This window comes from Crassostrea angulata, chromosome 9, assembly GCF_025612915.1.
Source record: "Crassostrea angulata isolate pt1a10 chromosome 9, ASM2561291v2, whole genome shotgun sequence".
In the NCBI taxonomy this organism is placed as follows: Eukaryota; Metazoa; Mollusca; class Bivalvia; order Ostreida; family Ostreidae; genus Magallana; species Magallana angulata.
In genome coordinates this window covers 22,758,665-22,778,643 of record NC_069119.1, presented here as the reverse complement: position 1 = coordinate 22,778,643, position 19,979 = coordinate 22,758,665, and the positions used below count along the sequence as shown (strand labels likewise).

At 34.8% G+C, this 19,979-nt stretch overlaps 1 protein-coding gene across 3 annotated transcripts; it reads right to left on the bottom strand.

Annotated features, from left to right (window-relative positions):
- Positions 1-5,262: 5,262 nt before the first annotated feature.
- On the bottom strand, positions 5,263-19,741 carry LOC128163136 (cytochrome P450 20A1-like). 3 transcript variants are annotated; one of them, XM_052826647.1, is made up of 10 exons: positions 14,824-14,965; positions 14,194-14,268; positions 13,245-13,423; positions 12,129-12,296; positions 11,020-11,095; positions 10,723-10,902; positions 9,521-9,641; positions 9,177-9,288; positions 8,687-8,751; positions 5,263-8,359 (listed from the first exon to the last, which is right to left on the bottom strand). In XM_052826647.1, exons 4-10 carry the CDS (start codon positions 12,225-12,227, stop codon positions 8,110-8,112), a joined length of 903 nt encoding a protein of 300 aa, XP_052682607.1. In that variant the 5' UTR covers positions 12,228-12,296; positions 13,245-13,423; positions 14,194-14,268; positions 14,824-14,965; the 3' UTR covers positions 5,263-8,109. The 3 variants fall into 3 exon arrangements, with proteins under 3 accessions (XP_052682607.1, XP_052682608.1, XP_052682606.1); XM_052826648.1 differs by lacking the exons at positions 13,245-13,423; positions 14,194-14,268; positions 14,824-14,965 and adding an exon at positions 19,599-19,741; XM_052826646.1 differs by lacking the exons at positions 14,194-14,268; positions 14,824-14,965 and having other exon boundaries at positions 13,262-13,400.
- Positions 19,742-19,979: the final 238 nt, after the last annotated feature.

Here is a 19,979-nt window from a genome sequence, read left to right as displayed (position 1 = left end):
ACTAGAAGAATCTGTTTTCTACATTTTCAAAACATGACAAACAATAAAATAAAAAATAAAGCAATCTTTTTTCTCTTTTTCTCAATGCATACAATGAGAAACACCGTTTGTCAAACTATGAAATTAATTTTTCACGAAGTAAATTAAAGTGTTAGCATGTTGCCGTGATTTCATGGTTTATCTTCAATGAACAGTCTAAAGAGTATGATAGAATCTTTGGGAGTTAAATGAAAACATAGTTTCTCTGAAAATAGCTTAATAAAAAAAACCCATAGCCAAAGACATATAGCCTAGTAAGCCCCTGTTAAGACTGGAATTGCGTATACATCATGTACATAGTAGGTTCGCTTCGTCGGTCATTTTTAAAAATATCAATGAAAAGATATCTTAAACATACCTGAAAAAATGGAGGCCTTTCTCCTTTCCTTTCGAGTCATCCCGATTTGTGCACTGAACAACACAACAAGCACGCACCATAGCTTTGTGTTTGTTATGATTAAAACGAAAGAAGAGCGGTTTCAGTAAAAAGAAAGTTGCCCTGCGGAAGTGTTTGTGCGCATGCGCGAAAAGCAGTCCCGCAGTTATCGTGAAGGGGCTTATTGTACTTGGTGGTGACTTTAATTTAATTTTTGATAAAGAGTTAGATTCAATGAATTACAAAAGCTTGAATAATCCCAAATCAAGACTTGAATTACTAAGACTAATTGAAATTTTAAACCTTAAAGACTTTTTCCGTGAAAACAATCCAAATCTGAAAAAGTATACCTGGAGAAGGAAAACCCCAGTAAAACAAGCCAGGCTGGATTTTTCCTAATTTCAGATTTGTTGCCATAAATTAAGTAGATTGTCTATTCTCCTGTTCCACTTGCATATTTGTATGTTATATGTACATGAACACGGATGGGCTGTGAAGTGAATAAAGAATGAATGAATAAACACTTTACATGTACCTGTAGTAAATCAAAACATGCTTTTTAATAATAGGTACATGTATCTTCTAATTAATTTCTTTTGTCTTTTCATGCCCTTATAGTTACCACAGTTACTGCCCTACCCCAGGGACTATTATTTTATTAAACTTAAGTCTACACTACCTGAGGATGCTCCCACTCTAATTTGAGTGTTTTTGCCTAATAGTTTTTGAGAAGAAGATTTTTAAAGATTTACTCTATATATTCCTATGTAAAACTTGATCCCCTTTTGTGGCCCACCCTACCCCCGGGTACCATGATTTGAACAAACTTAAATCTACACTACCTGAGAATGCTCCCACTCTAATTGGAGTTTTTCTGCCTAATAGTTTTTGAGAAGAAGATTTTTAAGGATTTTCTCTATACATTCTTATGTAAAAATCCATTCCCCCATTGTGGCCCCACCCTACCCCGGGTACCATGATTTGAACTAACTTCAATCTACACTACCTGAGGATGCTTACAGCTGTTACAGCTTTTCTGACCCAATAATTTTTTAGAGCAAGATTTTTGAAAAATACCAATAAATTTTGCAATAATTCTAAATTATCCGTGGTCCTTCATTTGAACAAACTTGAATCCCCTTTACCCAGTGATGCTTTGTGTCAAGTTTGGTTGAAATCTGCCCAAAGGTTCTGGAGAAGAAGATGAAAATGTAAAAAGTTTACAACAATGATAACGCCGCAAACGCCAACGACGAAATTCAATGGACACATGATTAGAAAAGCTCACTTGAGCTTTCAGCTCAGGTGAGCTAAAAAGTGAAAAGGAGGAGCGCCTAAGGCAACCAGAAATTAAAGAACGTAGGTTTTGGGGGAGAGGGGGTTAAAGGACGAATGGGTTTGTAGGAAGTCAGCACTCAGAAAAATAATTTGTGGTCGCCGGCCGTTCTCTTCTTTCTGGGATTGCTAGTATACCAGATAATAGACAGAGTAAATTACTTCAGAAATCACCCCTTCAGCGTCAGTCTACAGCGAAAATACAACCACACCCTACCGTTTCCCTCAGTTACAGTTTGTGACCAGAATTTGTTCAAGTGAGTGCATAATAGTTGTGATCCACACATTCAACCATCCCCATTCCGAACCCGCCAAAACATACAAGTAATTAAAACACAATGCTAAAATGAAGCTGTATCCATTTGTTGAAAGATCTGATAATAACCTCAGTCCAGTCAAGGAATGATTTTTTTGTGTATCGTTAACTGAAGCAGTGCGGTTCGAAATTGTCTTTTCCTATCATTACTGGTTCCATATATAATTGTCTATTTCTAGTAATGACAATAGATGGAGTTTGCCGATTAAAAACGAGTAAACTCCATCTAATTGTTACAATAAATTTTATTCGTCTTTAAAATCTCCACACGATGTATTTCTTACCGTTATTCGGTCCAGCGCCACATACTACAATGTAGTATAACGTTATACGTCATAATATTGGTATTGTCTCCTGAGCACATGTATCCCGATTACCACCATGATCTGAGTCTACCAATAAGTTATGCAGTAAACTGTATCAGCAGACAATCCTTGCCCGTTTCTGTACCTTCACTACTCTCATTTGCAGCTTCAAATCTTTAATGCAGGTAAAGACAGTGGTCTTCACATGACACTGAACATACAAGAGTACGAGTATATGCCCGGTCCACAGGATGCCGTAGGGATAAAACTGCTTCAATGTCCACGTTTCCAAGGAAGTTCCTACCGTCCACATTAAGGGTCAGCCATTTCACCTGGAAACGCCGTCTTCATTGGACTCAACTTGAAAGAGGTTTGGGTGATGGATCATATCAACACATAAGAAAAATCTTTTCTAGTCAAAAGCTAAAATCTGATCTTTCCTTTTATTCTTTATCTATGCGTTTATCTTGCAGCATCAGTGTCTCAATATTATCCTTATAGAAAATGTTTTAAATAGTGAATTTTTATTCCATTCCATACATTAAAGGTAGTGATGCTTTCAAACCCGAAAGGGAATCGTGAGGACAAGAAGAAACTGTATTACTTTGACACCTACACCCGAGAAAACCGTCGGGTGAATTGTTTGGGGATAAGATCCAATGAAGTCTGTGGTATCGTGCAGCCTGTATGCCACATAAAAATGGTAAACGTATTATACTATGTATCTACATTGTAAATTCATGTATCAATGTGTATCAGCTGCAAGTTACTTAATAACCGAAGTACCTTCTTGAAATACTATAAGAATGTACTGTTTATTCAAAGTTTTGTTTTCATTTTTGCTGGTTTTCTATTTTTGATGAATTAAAGCTAGGATCTTTATCATGCAATTACCATTCTACCTTCAATTGCATATGTTGCACACAATACTTTTTCCGTTAAAATACATTTTAGTTATTGAAGTGACACGAATTTAAAACAATTTTAAAACTCTTAATAAAATTGAAATGAATCTTTACCTTATCAACGAATTTCTTGTATTTATTTTCAATAAAATGTGTGAATTTTCAATAAGTTGTTTATTTCAAGGTGACCCACATGTTTGTAACCTTGAACGCTACAATGGATGTCCAAAGTCGCTACTGGTTATGCTATAATCAAATGAGAAATTAATAACAATTACGTAATTTTGAATAGGGTTTAAGAAATTCTTAGCGATGTGTTGTTCTTTAACTATAGTATCCTTTCCAATGCAGTTTTACAAAATGAGCAACCGCCCTGTTTCATATCACAGGCAAGTGTTCGAATGAACGGATTTGTCATATGGTTCAGAGCCAGATTACAGACAAGGAAAAATCTTGTCTCCAAGAGATATCGCAAAGTTAGCGGAAGATTTAATGCAGGCTAAGGAAGCAATCTCAAGGTTTGACGATTCAAAGTTATCTATAATAAAAATGTCTACAGCAGGCTGGAGAATGGCACTGAGAACATATCTCCTCTTCATGAAAGATTGGTACAAGTATCAGATTACCTCTCAAGATGGACGCTATCCACAGGGACATTGAAATTCATGTTAAAACGGGCTTGGCCCCTGTAACGCAATCCTTATACAAAGAGACGATGGAACATTGCAATTTTAAAGAGCACATCTATAGATTTCAGATTCACATACTTGCGAACAACGTCATGAGAGCTCGAGATGAAATGAAAGACGCGCATGTGCACGTTTTAACTTACGCATTCACTGAATACATGCTGTTTGTAGAGAAATCTATTCGAGCACTCGCTGACGCAAATATCAAAAACAACTCCTCACAACTTTGCCTTTTTCAATCCTTGAAAGACAGGATGGACAGCAGAATTGAAATAATTGAGTCATGGAGAATTACACGACTCTGAAAACTGCGTACAGTCGAGGGGAGAAACTCCACAAGTACAATTTTCATGGCGACCCCACGTGCTCATAACTGAAATGTCACACTTTCATTGGTTTAAACATGACACGTGACTGCCTAATATTTACCGGGTAAACAATAAAATGCTTTCTTTGGTGATTCATTTGGGATATGAAGGTGGCGACATTGCAGAAAAAATACATAACTCGCGTTAGTGGGTTATGTAATGATCGCTACCTTATGTAATGATCGCTACCTTCATAACCCGCATGAATCATCAAAGAAAGCATTTTATTGTTTATATTTACATCTTTCTTCCAACTAATTAATAAATTGATTATAAAAAGTAAGTAAAATTCACTAAATTACTGTTAATATACATAAGTACGTTAGGTAAAAGAAACAGCCAAATCGTCTCCTGTGAGACTTTGAGTCTGACATCATCATGCATGATTATTTCGTGTAGTCCGTGATTTTTCTAAGGTAGCTGTAGGTTTCGACCATGCAATCGATGAACTGGGCGTGTTGATTTCAGTCCTGTCACTTTCCTGTCAATTTCTGCCGCTACATAGATTTCGACCAATCGAGAAACGGGACAGGTAGATTTTAGCCTTGCTGTTTCTATAGAGCTATGAATTAACTACAAGTTTCCGCCCGGAGGGAATCATACTCCATAGATGTAAATATATTTCTATGTCCTTCTGGTGAGAATTAATATTCCACATTATGGCCGACGCTTTCTTACCGGACATACATGTAGCAATACATCAGGCAGTCAAGTGTCATGTTTACACCAATGAAAGTGTGACATTTCAGTCCAAGGAATAACAAGTAAAGTATATAGTGCATGTACATACATGCTCAGACTTATTGGTCACTGATCAAATTGAATGATGTAAATTAAAGCTAGAATTCGAAAAAAATTATGTTATTTATAATCGATACCATACAATTCAATTCCACAATACACAATATGTAAATAAAAAAAATCAGTAGTGTGATCATAACTCCCTTTATTCAAGCTACATACATTAAAAATCTTTTGCAATTCTACATGTGTGTTCAGACTTCGAGCCAACAAAACAGCATCTTTCTAAACTACTAATGGTTCTTCACTCCAACTTGCTTCCTAATGAATCTAACGATATAGGAAGAGCCTTAGACTCGGGAAGGGAGGTGCGTGTCGTGTTTTGTGATATAAGCAAAGCGTTCGACAGAGTTTGGCATAAGGGTTTGCTTTATAAACTTCAACAAGCCGGGATAGGAGACAAACTTTATCTGTGGTTCGAAAATTATCTCCAGAGTCGTAAACAAAGAGTTGTAATAAACTCATCAGCTTCGGGTTGGCGCGACGTAAAGGCTGGTGTACCCCAGGGCTCAATATTAGGTCCATTGTTATTTCTTGTATATATAAACGATATAGTGTTTGACATAAGATCCACTATCAAATTATTTGCGGATGACACCACCTTATACATTATTGTCGATAACCCGGTCATCGCAAGCAAGACATTAAATAGCGACCTTGACAAAGTCCACAAATGGTCTAATCAATGGTTAGTTACCTTTAATCCTCAGAAAACTGAAAGCATAACAATTAGTACCAAACGAAACCGAACTCTACATCCAGACTTGTACTTGAATGGACAAAAGATAAGTGAAGTGTCACATCATAAACACTTAGGATTACATTTTTCCGACAACGGACAATGGTCATATCACGTTAATATTGTCGTGGCGAAGGCATCGTCTAGGTTACACATTCTACGACGACTCAAATTTTTATTAGATAGAAAATCCTTAGAAAAACTTTACGTTTCATTTGTAAGACCAGTCATTGAATACGCAGATGTTGTCTGGGACAATATCTCAAACGATTTAGCCGATAAACTCGAAAAAATCAATATTGAGGCAGCTCGCATAGTCTCAGGGGCGACAAAACTCGTAAGTTTAAATGATCTGTATCGAGAGGTTGGATGGGACACTCTACACAATCGTAGACAAAAACACAAACTAATCAAATTCCACACCATGGTCCATAGATGTGCTCCAGATTATCTATCTTCTCTAATCCCCTTAAGAATCAGTGAAACACATCATTATCCCACAAGAAGATCGCACTGCATTACTCAACGAAAATCTAATACAAACCACTATTCACAATCTTTTCTACCGTCCACTACAAAGCTTTGGAACGATCTTCCGATAAGTGTCCAAGAAAATCCTTCAGTATCCAATTTGAAACGTGTGCTTAACTCAAACTGTTGTAAAACCCCAAGACACTTTCTATTTGGTAAGCGCACAGAACAGATCTTACACACACGACTTAGACTCAATTGCAGTATACTTAATTCGCATTTATCCAAAAAACATATAATAGATAATCCTAATTGTGCCTGTGGACAAATTGAAACAACACTTCACTTTTTATTAGAATGTCCTCTATACACTGATGCAAGGAAAAAATTCATTGACCCATTAAGACCGGTCACTTTAAACATTCTGTTATTTGGAGACCCAGATAGAAATTATTCCTATAATACAAACATTTTCAAACATGTACATCATTTTATTTCTGCTACTAAACGATTTGTAACTTAATTCCACTTGCTACCGTATTGTCGATTTTGTTATTTTTGCATCGTACGACTGTTTATTACTCGGTCACTTTTAACGTTAATTCAAGTTATGATATCTCTCTCTGTATATTTTCTATCATATTTTTCCCTTTTCATTTTTTTTGGTTAAATTTTTCCATCAATTCCATCTTTTTTTTCATTTGTTGTTCCTAATATACTTGCCATTCAGCAAGGGCAACTATCGTTTTTAATAGTTGAAAGTCAATTTAAGGAAACGGATTAATATAAGTTGTAACAACTTGTTTCCGAATCCTGTTTGCATTATTTATTGTTTATATTGATGTACAATTCAAAATGAAATAAAGTTTAAACTAATGAATATTAACAATTGTAGCTACCGCATTCTTTTGGAGGTTACTTCAAGGACGGCCACATTGTGCACCAAATTTTCAAATCTATTTTCCTTACCCCGATTCAATGAAAGGACCAGGTCCTTTATTCAGGCAACCTTGAATGCCCTTTAGCCAAGGATTTTTTGGGGGGGGAAATTAAAGCACATGAAAACCTACTACACAGAATAAACAACTGAACAATGCAATCAGAAACTCTTCAATATATATACACAACTCATATATGTATATATTTTGTACATGTATATGTACAGAGGTTTTGAAAACAACTATCAACCTTCTTGCAGAACTTATCTAACACATACACAGAAGCAAGCACATAAAATATTTGACATAAAGTGAGTCAAGCAACATATGTGGTGTAAGGTTGCCTGAATAAAGGACCTGGTCCTTTCATTGAATCGGGGTAAGGAAAATAGATTTGAAAATTTGGTGCACAATGTGGCCGTCCTTGAAGTAACCTCCAAAAGAATGCGGTAGCTACAATTGTTAATATTCATTAGTTTAAACTTTATTTCATTTTGAATTGTACATCAATATAAACAATTGTTTAAATACCAATTGTTTAAATATCAAATATATTAACTTTGTTTTCTACTAATGAACTATACCTACATAATGTTTTCATAGTTCAAAGAATTTTTCTTTTTCCGAATTTTTACTGTATCATTGCATTATAAAAAGCTGTGCTACACTAACCAACATGAAACATGTTCAGATAAGCCAGAATTCAGAACATTACTGAAAAATGTCGATTTTCACCACCACAACATATATGAAAGCATTACAAAAGTTTGTCAAACTACATTTTCCCATGGCACAAAAAATTCTACACATATCATAATCATTTTGTTTTATCTTTTCTGCAACGTGATCCAAACTTCTTCAGTTGGGTGAGTCACGAGGCCAAAGGTTGGAGTCACAACTTGACCTTCCACCATTTTGACCTTGAACTTTCTAAGAATAGAAACCAGTGTTATTGTGGCTTCAACATAGGCAAAGTTGTCGGCAGGGCACTTTCTCTTGCCAGCAAATCCAAAGGGCTGGAAAGAGTAGGATGGTCTCGATTTGGAATTTTCTGCACTGAATCGATCAGGGTCAAACCTGTTAAAAAAATTACCATGAATATAAATTAAAATTATATCATGTTTGTAAGCATTATTAAGCAAGAGTTGACAGCAGTCAAATTAAACACAAACATTAGGCCAATGGACAACATTGTTCAACTGAGAAACAATGGCTATAACTTTGATCAAAGCGGCTTCATGTGTCTTAAATAAGGACAGTTTTATATTACCCCTAAAAAAACCACTTGTATTAAATATTTTCTTGTTCATTTCTTAAAAACCTCTGTAACTTTTGCGTAAAGTATGCTAGAGAGGGAGAAACACTGATGATAGAGGATTTACTACAATAAATAAAAAGTCATACTTGTTCGGGAGGGGGAAGTATTTCTCGTTCTGTAGACTAACACCAAGAGCATGGATGACAGGCGTCTGGAAAATAAACAACGACAAAAGATCAGACTAAAACATTATGATAAACAAACAAATGGACAAACTATACAGTAAAACACAGTTACAGCAAACATGCTTATAACAAATTCACATAGCAATGTCTTATTCCTCTCATCTTAAAATAGTATTATGAGTTCATAGTACATGTATTATTACAGTGATAATGAATCCCTCTTATCATCTGCTGTTAATATCGTGTTTTACTGTACATTAAAAAAATTAATCATGAATATTACTTTAATAAGCAACGTCTACTAGGATTAAAAGAAGAAAAAGCAAATTCATATTTGCAAAGGGAAATAACTCAATTTTCATATTTTAATTTTATAAAACAAATCAAAGATGCAGCATTTAAGCTATAAAACACCAATACATTTATTTTTTATGGCCTTGGGTTGTCTTACATTTTTGGGAATTTTATGTCCTCCAAGTTCGGAGTCGAAATCCTGATACCTGGCTGCCCATGGAGCTATTACAGCACACCTGAGACTTTCGTCTATCACCTGTCGTAAATACCTGTGCACAACGAACATGATTTTTCATCAGAATTTGACAAGAAGTGTAGCATTATATTCTAATTAAGAGGGCCGGATGGTTGCGCCCATTTTTAGAGGAAGAGCACTGTAGGACGATATTAGGTGGACATTAAAAATTTAACAACAATATAATACAATAACAATAAAAAATATCATTTTTCGTTTAACTTTTTCAAAGAATGTTACAATAAGGCATTTCAGAATTTACTCACACTAAATCTTTTAGTGAGCTTGGTTCCAAGTCATTTCCACCTAGTACTTTTTTAATTTCTTTGTATACTTTATCCTGTACATCTTCATGTGTGGCCAGGAAATACACAGCCCATGTTAACACTATAGGCAAAAAAAAATATTTAAATCATTACAGTAAAACACTGTTATAACGAACACACTTATAACGAATTGACGCTTACAAAATTTTATTCCCCATGACTAAATTACCGTAAATGTCGTAAACTTGACAGTTATTATTACTTATTAGGTTAGTTACTGACTCAACACAGAAATATATTGGGGTGATCAATCTCATAGATGGCGAGGCGAAGCGACATATTCATTCACAAATAGAGGTGATCTACGCTAAGCCATGTACAAGATGCCTTACATCTCTTTTAATTCATTTAAACTCTTTAAAATTATCAATAGAACCTTTTAAATACGCTTTAAAAATTTTCGCTTCACCCGTATTACTTACAATGTTTTGTTGCTATTCAATTTTAAACCTCTGCAGAGATTTGAGCAAATTTCGATGCTGCCATTATGTTCTGCTCCAGACACAACAATGTGACGTCAATATTCAAAGGGCAACTACTCTAATTTAAAAATAATTCCAAAGGGCAACTACTCTAAATATTTTAAGGACTTACTGAGCACGAAGTCTGTGTTAAATAATATGAAATATCGAGATGAGTAGGTGAGGAGGCGGCGGACAGTGACGGCCATATTGCCTAATATTAATTCTCAAAGAACCTACATAGAGATATATGAGGCAATCACGTGCCATGTTTAATCCAATGAAAATGTGACATTTCAGTCCGAGGGAAAACAAAATGAATTACACTTATAACAAAGCAAAATCGCCCATCCTTGGCACTTTGTTTTAAGTGTGTTTTACTGTATATCATTTTATTATACATTAAATCCAAATATCAAATACATTGTATTACATGCACATAAATTAAATTTTAAAAAACCACCAAAATTAAATGTAAATATATCTAAATATGGGACATATTAGATAAACAAAAATCTATTACAGAGAAAAACACTTCCAAAGACTATTTCAAAATACATGTATAGATACAAGTACATGTATATTGGTTATATATATTCACATTGTTGACTATATTCTGTGCTGGAATTATGGTGAGCAAAGTAATGTACACAGATAAAACATAAAAAAAATTCAACTCACAATTTCCTGTGGTGTGGAAGCCTGCAACAATATATGTACATGCGTCGCTTAGAATAACCTGCTCGTCCTCCGTACTGTCGAGTAGCGCGTCAATAAACAACCCCTCCTCTGTGCTCTTCTTCGATAGCTTTCTATGATTCGTTACCATCCTTTTCACAAGTGCATGGAACCTTTTATGTGCTGAAAAACAAAGTAAAGATTGATAAATGAACAAGTTCAAAAACTCTGTGTACTGATTGGATATTCTGAAAAACCTCTCGCACAGGAATAAGTTGGTTTACAATTATTGATTTTTACCATTTTCAAACGCCTTGATCCTGGGGCTTCCTTCTTCGGGAAAATCAACAAGTCTCCTTTCCAATTCACTCCAAGCCTACAGAAGAACAGGAAAGTGTCAAAATTAATATCAGTACCTTATAAATTACACGTACATGTATTTCTAAGAATTCAGTTGGATATTCATTTTAATGACACTTGTCTCATTCAATTTGATTTTGCTCCAGAGAAAGCAGAAACTGTTTATGAATATTCCAGTTTTGTGGGGGGGGGGGGGGGGGGGGTTTATTTCAGGGGGTGGGGTGGGGTCTTCGTGGATGATCAAGATAATAATCATACATCAAACCTACACAACATAAGCAGCTGAGTTAAGGTTACATATGGAAAATTCATGTAAATGAGCTACTTAAAATGCATACAGTAAATAAGATGTTTAATCCATGCTGACATATTTTACTGACTTTCTGCGATGCACTTATAAGACGATCCATCTATGTGCAAAAGGACATTATGGCGTCATATAATGTCTTTACCTTTTACAACTCGGAGAAGTAAACGACACCAGATAACCAGCTGTGGCATTTTATTTAAAGTAATGTGGATTAATACGACACATTGATGATATAAGTAAACAAATTTCAGCAATACAATGGGTAAGGTTTTGTTCATAAATTTTATGGCAAAAAATGCAGGGAAATACAAATGCAGGTCAAGATATATTTGTCCAATTTCTGATTAAATAGATCTTTGTCTAGGATTTTTGCAGTAATTTTAGTACATCTTATTCAAATTTTTCTTTCGTGTTACCTTATATCAAATTTGTTTTATGAATTTTAATTGCATGCCTTTGCCCCAAGCCAATTTCATAGAACTTTTACAATCACTGAATACCCAGTCCTTATAACGTCGCCCGGTGGCACATTTAAACAAAAGTTCATTCATGCAAACGTAAACAATATGTGTAAACAATTTCCATACTTAACATGTGATTTGACTAAAGTTAAATACATTTTATTTTAAAGTAACTAATTTCTTCATCATGTTTTATGTGCAAATTTTTTAATGTTGCCTAGAGAAACAGTCTTAGTATGGATTTCGAAGGATTTCATAAAGAACTGTGGAATACTTACAATGTCATAGTTGTGCCTGATTTCTAAGATTTCCTCATCCGACCATGCATGGCTTCCAAACAAGCTGACTAGAGCCATCTTAAGAGCAAGTGCACTCATGTACTGCGCCAATGCCACATGGTCATCTTTAGGTAAACTGGTCCACTTCTTCACCAAATTATCTGACACCTGAACCAGAGAAATCTTAGTCTATCAATTGCTTATAATCACTTACTTTTTCTTTTTTTTTTTTAAAGATATCTATCATTTTTCACTTAAAATCACTCATAATATCTATCATAAGTTTCATACATTGAAAATGCCAATAGCAGCAAGTTTAGAACGACCCCTTCTGGTATTCATATAACATGGTTTCATCAAGACATGCATAAATAGTAGGGATGTCAAATCGGTCAATTTATAGTACTCGGTTACTCAGACGTTTTTCCGATCGTGTACCCAGGTACTCGGTAAAAGTGTAAATAAATATGAACAAGTACATTGATAACTGTAAAACCTTGGTTACTTTTGACATTTGTTTCCAGCACTTGTCATATTCCTTGCATTATCATGATTGAATAACATCGAATACTTTGCCATTAAAATTGAACTCAGACGTATACTTTTTGAGATTTTCAGCTATGTTCTCTCCTGTATGTCATTCATGCATTTCGCGGGTTACTAAAACATTTGTAATCAAATTTCAGTCGCTATCAATGTGATGTTCCGTAATTGTTAGGTAACTTTTTGTTGTGTTTGACGTCCAAGTATCAGTCTCTGAAAGAGGACATGTATAACTTTCTATTTTAAGAAACTGCAATTACCTTCATATTGAAATGCTTTGTTCATAGTTTAGTTAAAATTTACCTTTAGTTCTGAAGATGAAATTGTGAAAAGATTACAACATGAACAATGGCAACAACCACAATAGACAAATTTTTTACCAGAAAAGCTCAAAGTTATATTTTCGGTTCATTAGGAAAAACTCTTCAAAAATGAAGTGGATATATGATTAATTAGGAGTAAAAATGTCATTATATGGCACCAGAAATGTGCTGATATATCAGCTCTTAACTATCGTAAATTTCTATGTAAAAACTTTCAACATTCATTGCTCTTCAACATTTGAGCTACTACCTCAGGATTATTATTACATAAAATTTGGAATTTTAGGTCATAATATGATTTCTTGGCCACAATGAGCTGTCTCTCGTCTTTCAGCTTCTCTATTTCTTCCTGAAGCTTATCATTCTCTAATGATATGTTCCTTTCCTCTAGCTCCAGGATGGTAAGCTTCCTCTTTTTCTTACCAGAATCTGTATTATAAAAACAACAACAAAATAAATTTACAAAAAGGCCATGGGCCACATTTCTCATCTGAGCAATAATAACCATATTAACAAGATATCTGTGAGCTAATGCTCACTAGTGATACCCCAACCACAACACAACCAGAGCGATTTGTTTTCATCGCGTCGTCAGGATGAACTTCTTGATAGTTAATGTAAATTGCAGTTTTATAAACTACACAAAGCAATTTGAAAGTTTGAAGGGGGCTTAACTTACAAAAAAAATCTTGACAAACAAGAAAAAAGGGTCTTTTGGTTACGGTTATGTATAACTTTGCCAAAAAAAGGGTGGGGGGAGGGGCTAAGCCCCCTCTTCCAATAGCACCCAGGTTCCGATGCATATGCTACGCAGTTAAGTGTTTTCCTTGAAGTTCATACTTGTAATTTAAATTTTGGACAAAATCCATTTTATATCAATTTTTGTGGTAGATATAGTTACGTTGAAAGTACTTGCAAATCTTCGAAAATAGGTAACTGAAGTGTTGAAGCGAAGGGCTGTGTAAAAAAAGTTCTGACCGGAGGTATTTGATAAATCATCACCCGTTTGATAAAGCAAAGGTTTATCATATGGGTAATGTTGGAATGATCACATGGATATGGACTTGGTTAACACATGATCAAAACATCTGAAGCCAGAAGGTCTTCTCGGAGAATTTGATCATGTACCAACTAAGTTCATTGCCCTGTGTACTTTCTATAATTGTTTCTATCAAAATATGATTTAAGAATTTATTTACCTTGTACATCCTTCTTCTTTGCAGGTTCATCTGAAGATGCTGAAGAAGAGGTGGAAGGCTGAGTTTCCACTGGATCTTAAATAAAAATTGCCAGAGTTTCTTAATATGCTTGTTCCTATTTTTTTTTTGCAACATTTTGGACATGAAACTTCACATACAAATAAGTGTTGGGGTTTGATATACCAGTATATCCTGTACTTAACTTTCTCATAAATTTAACAATTGGTTCATTTTTTTATATCATATACAAAGAAGTGGGTCAGTACCATGAAATCTGGTTTACATTGTGATAGAAACACCACACTGTTGTTTTTAATCTCTGCCCTTCAGGCTATACATGTTAACATAAACTCTCAGCAGGGCTTCTCAGAAGATTTGATCACTTACCACCCAAGTTCATATCCCACTGAACTTTTTAACATTGCTGCATATTTATTATTTGAAAAATGCAAATAGTTTAGAACTGTTAGAATTACTGAGATGTTATGTAAACAATAATTCAAGCCTGTGCTATGACTTTTTGACATCATGAAAAAGTTGATACAGAATTAAATGTTTTAATTGATAGGTTCATATAGGGAAACATATTTGCAAAAGTAAATATTTCAATATACAACACAACATAGTTACCCGCTGTATCTATTCCTCCACATATTCCTTCAAGGGAAGGCCTTCCTTCCAGTTGTTCCAAAATGGAAAGCTCAACTGGTGTGGGGCTTGGTGGCTTGGGACCCCCTCCTGTCTTTGGGCGTTTTGCTTCTGATAACTTTCCTTTGGCTACAATTGATCATCATTCCTTGTTAGTGAAATTTTAAGATAAGAAGATTATTCAACAATAATCATCATTATGCAAACCAAATATATCACCTAATTTGATTGGCTAAACATTTCATAATATATATCATATAACATAACTTGCCTAGTAACGTCATGATACGACATGCATGCCAAACGTTATAATCTGCCTGATACAGAGGGTTCCGCTTAATCTGATAGTCAATTTGTCAGAGAAAAATTATCAGATTAACCGATTATTATATTAACCAATTAAGCGTTTTTGTGCTCTTTAATTTTGGTAAAGAATAAAATACAACTTGTTTCAATACATAATTTATCAACAAAAAGATATAATCTGTTTGTCAATAGTTTGAAATGAAATAATTTACCTTGCATTAGCAATGAAATAGCATTTTAGCCGTTATTTTGTTTGTATATGCTCAAAAGAAAATGTTTCCCTTCATCACTGTTCATTACGATGGTTTCAATGTGGCGGCCATTTTGACAGGAAGTAGTAAGAGGAAATGGCTATTTGTCTGAACATTCCCTCTTTTCACCTGGACAATTTATTTTAATTCTTTTTCTGGTATATAGAATGCTCTTAAATAATTAATTATGCATGATAACAAATTATTTGAATTTTATTCATTAAGTTTTCTACCCCGATGTAAAATTGAGAGTAATCAGAATTTCCTCGATGTCACATGTTCCCAAGCACTTTTGATTCAGAAATTACATGTTTAAATAATTCTTAATGGTGCAAGCCTAGCATGAAATTAACACAGGCAATTGGCAATTGGTACATGAAAAAACAGTAAAATGTGTACACAGGTAATGTCAGTCCTGTGTGCGGTCATCCGGAACAACTATCGATGTCGGTAGCTTTCATCTTACGAAGAAGTGAGCCACCCGTGTGTGTTGAAGTGAAACTAATGCCCTGTAAAGAGTTACTGTGTACACAAAAGGGGTGCCAACTAATTAAACAAAGGAATATAAAGGTGTTAGAGGGTGGGCTGAACTATCGATGTCGGTATCTTTCATCTATCGACCAGCTGACCATCTGTATGCGTTGAGCTGTGACTAATCCCCTGAAGCACCTTATTTGCAAGTTTTAGGCACGTGCCAAGCTGTTTACACAGTGAGAGGTTATACACGAAGTGGACATGGGGGAAGAGGTGTGAAAATGTTAACTGATATTTGATTGGCCGACAGAAATCATATCATATTAACCGAAAATGACATTTTTTTCAATCAGATTATCAGTAGAAATTACAAAGGCTTATATAGCAAATGGATCGGTGTTTTGATTTTATATCAGATTAACCAAATTATCACATTAACCGCGATCAGATTAAGTGGAACCCTCTGTATTACAATTTAAATCATACACGAATCGTCATTTTAACAAACAATATGCCTTATTTTCTGATTTCAGTTGTTCGAATATTATTATAAGGAATGAATTTAATTTCTACCTATGATGTAAATTCATGGGGAAGTGCTCATTCCCACAGAAACCACGAAAATTAAGCCATAACAAATTCAAATGATTCCACGGTATAAATGAATCAGTTATACCACATGTACCTACCCCTCTGCTTCAAGTTACTGTACTGCTTGGCAGCCTCCCCGCTTGTCCTCAGTATTCCCGAACCACTGCTCCTAAAATAGTATTTATTGTCATGCAGTGATGCTCAATTTGGATAAATAATCTGTGTACATTGCACATCATTATACAATTTATAAAACATAACCAATGAACTGTCTTGACAATGAAAAGTTTTCCATAATTTATATGCCCCTAAACATGCTAAATAAGAAGTAATTTTCACAGTATATAACATTTTTTTTTATTGTGTACTGTACTTTTAAAAAAAATTTCTTCATAAATGATATTCAAATTACTAATGAGCAATGTACAAAATCAAGACAAGATATACATGTATAACAAAAACTGTTTGGCTTGCACTTATAGATTTTAGATGATTAAGGGCCTGCTTCTTCTAATCACATTTGATTTATAGAGCAGTGCACCGTATTATACCAAGTTCAAATGAATTACAGTCAAGTCGTACCCAACCCGACTCGCACCCAAACCAACTCGTACCCAAATATTTGAGTACGACTTCACTAGTCAACTCGTACCCACGGGGAAAAAATATATTTATACTAGGAAAATAAAATGAATGGCTTTTATTCGTATGCTGTTATGTTTTGTATATTATCGATAACATTAATATGCGAATTGTATAACAAATTTAAAAGAATTTGTTATAAAAATCTGGTATACTATAGTTTTGTACTTGAATGCGGACGGATCAAAGAATGATTATGAGCAGGTTAACTATCATCAATTAAAATTAAAATTAATTGCTTTATGTGATTCCGTTCAACCGATCAACCAATGAGTTTGTCAGCACAAAATAAACATGCTGCTCATAATTAAGAAGAAACACAACATTTTCATCACTTTTGGAAGATCAACATGGTTCAAGAGAGGTGTGTTTCCTTCAAGAAAATGGTAAGTAAATCACTATATTAGATATTGTTTTATAATTAAAACATATTTTTTGAGTAATCAAATGGATTAGGCAACAGGCAAAGTTAATTTAAAGTTAAATAAAACATAAATGAAAAACATAACATATGAATGAAAACTATTGTATTTTATTTTCCTAGTATAAATATATTTTTCCCGTGGGTACGAGTTGACTAGTGAAGTCGTACTCAAATATTTGGGTACGAGTTGGTTTGGGTGCGAGTCGGGTTGGGTACGACTTAACTTGATTCCGTTCAAATTAAGCCATTAAGCAATTAATTTATCACTCAAGAGGACTATAAAAACAAATCTTATCGCATTTTTTTTTGTTGAAGACTGGTTTTGCATCTGGGGGAAAACCATCCAACTCTGTGAACCCGCATGGAAGTATCAGTATCCATGTTTATTCTATATTTATCGCTCAAAACCATGTGACACTTTGGGAATTCCCTAAAATAAAAACAACAATTTCAACTGGTGAAGATAAACATACCCGTTCACTGCCTGTGCAACCTCTCTCCAGGCAACGTCCTTCGCTATTTTCCCACCCCCAGCACCCTTAAATTTCCCAAACAATAAACCCTCCCTTAAATGCACTTCTTCCACCAAAATTTTCTTTTCCAACTCGGTCCAGTTAGGTTTTTTAATTTTTAAACTGGCGTCTGAGACACTTTCAGAACATTCGCTCGCCATTTCTGAACGCAATGAATAATATTTACATGCAGACGACTATCACATGTGACGTCAGTTATAATTTTCACATGTAATTTACATAAATAACGCGATAAACAAGAAAATGAAAGTAGAGTTGACTTACCCGATCGACGCCATTTTTCCTGAGAGGCCGCTTGCGGTAACGAAAATAAGCTGAGATTTTTCCGTAAAACTCAACTCTCGTGAGGCGACTCTGAGAAAGTTTGGTGGCACGCCGTTTTAGCAGAATCTCACCAGAGTCAGAAATTTAAGATTTGAGGCTGAGATTTGAGCTGAGATTTTTACATGTTGGTGGCCCCGAAGCCAGAGCTACAGTATCAACTCTATCAAGTTCTCCTAACAGAGCGGATTTACGATCTTCGTTCACTTTTTCGATCCTAGATTTTATAGTATTACGGGACGGTATGTTGTAGTTTGGTGCGATGATGGACATCAGTTTTTAAAGCCTTTGCCTTCGACCATTTGTAACAGCATGTAATCAAACACAACCATATCAACAATTGCACGTGTAATATCATCTGTCTCTTTTCCTGAGAATGATAATGTCGGTTGTTTTTCTGGAGTTTCTGGCCTGTCAAATTCCTTCATATGTTTAAGATGAATGTGATTTAACATGTTTGTCGTTCCCCCCGTATAGGATAAGTTTATATTCGCACAGCTGACATTTTACTTTTTTTGAATCTTTTGAAGTTGGTGGTGGCATTTTAGGTCTGTTCAATTTCTCTACTGTGTGCTATCTAATTTATATAATAGACTATATAAACGATGTTCAGTGAAAACAAATCATTAAAGTAAGCCAAAAATAAGGGTAGAAGACAGCCAAAGGTGAGAAAAGCTAGGTAACAGGTGCTTGGTCACGATAATTACTATATAAACACTGCCACAGGCGATAACGGTCATTTAGCATATTTAGAGGCGTAGGAAATCCTAATTACTCTATGTACAAGTGCAATGGACATTTTAAGTTTTAAAAGCGATGTTTTAATGCATTATTAAATAAACTTAGAAATATTAAAAAATATACATCTGAGTAACCGAGTACCGATTTTAGTATTTGATACTCGGACATTCGATCGAGTACCCGGTTAACCGGCAATAAATAGGCATCAATTTTCACAGATTTTTGCGAAAATTGCACTTTTAAGGATACATAAATTTATGGCCAGAGATCCTTAAAACAATATGTAATTAAAGATTGCATTTCAATGAACATCTAATTTCATGGACCAATTCAACAAAGGAATCCAAGGGAATCGTTAATATTCAACGAATACTGATGAAACCACAGAAACAAACATTAATTCTGTGAGGTATATTCCCTCCATTTTTACAGCAATTCTGTGATCAGAAAAATAAAACGGCTATACACACTTACTTCCTGTAACCCAGAGTAATATTGAACTAGATGGCTTGGATTGAAAACTTGGTCATACTGCTTTCGTCTGCTTCTCCCATCTCCTTTGTTTGCAAACTGTATGGATTTCTCTCCGAGAAAAGGCTCAAACAACTTAAATAGGGAGACTGTGAATGAGGAAAAATAAAATAAAAGTTAAAACATCCTGTTACCATGGTAATATTTTGTAAATACAGTTGAAATTAAGTACCGGTGTTATATAGTGCCTTTTCCCCCTAGCCATCTTTCCCCCCGGAAAAATGGCTATATAGTAGTTTTGCCCCCCGGAAAAATGGCTATATAGCAGTTTTTCCCCCACGGAAAGCTGACTATATAGTGGGTTTTCCCCCGTTTTATAGCCAG

Coding starts and splice junctions, on each gene's coding strand:
- LOC128163136 (XM_052826648.1), bottom strand. CDS start 12,227: ATGAGTGCACTTGCTCTTAAGATGGCTCTAGTCAGCTTGTTTGGAAGC. Junction 9,289..9,520: donor AGCTCACTAAAAGATTTAGT/GTGAGTAAATTC, acceptor CGTTGTGCACAG/GTATTTACGACAGGTGATAG. Junction 8,752..9,176: donor GACATAAAATTCCCAAAAAT/GTAAGACAACCC, acceptor TTTATTTTCCAG/ACGCCTGTCATCCATGCTCT.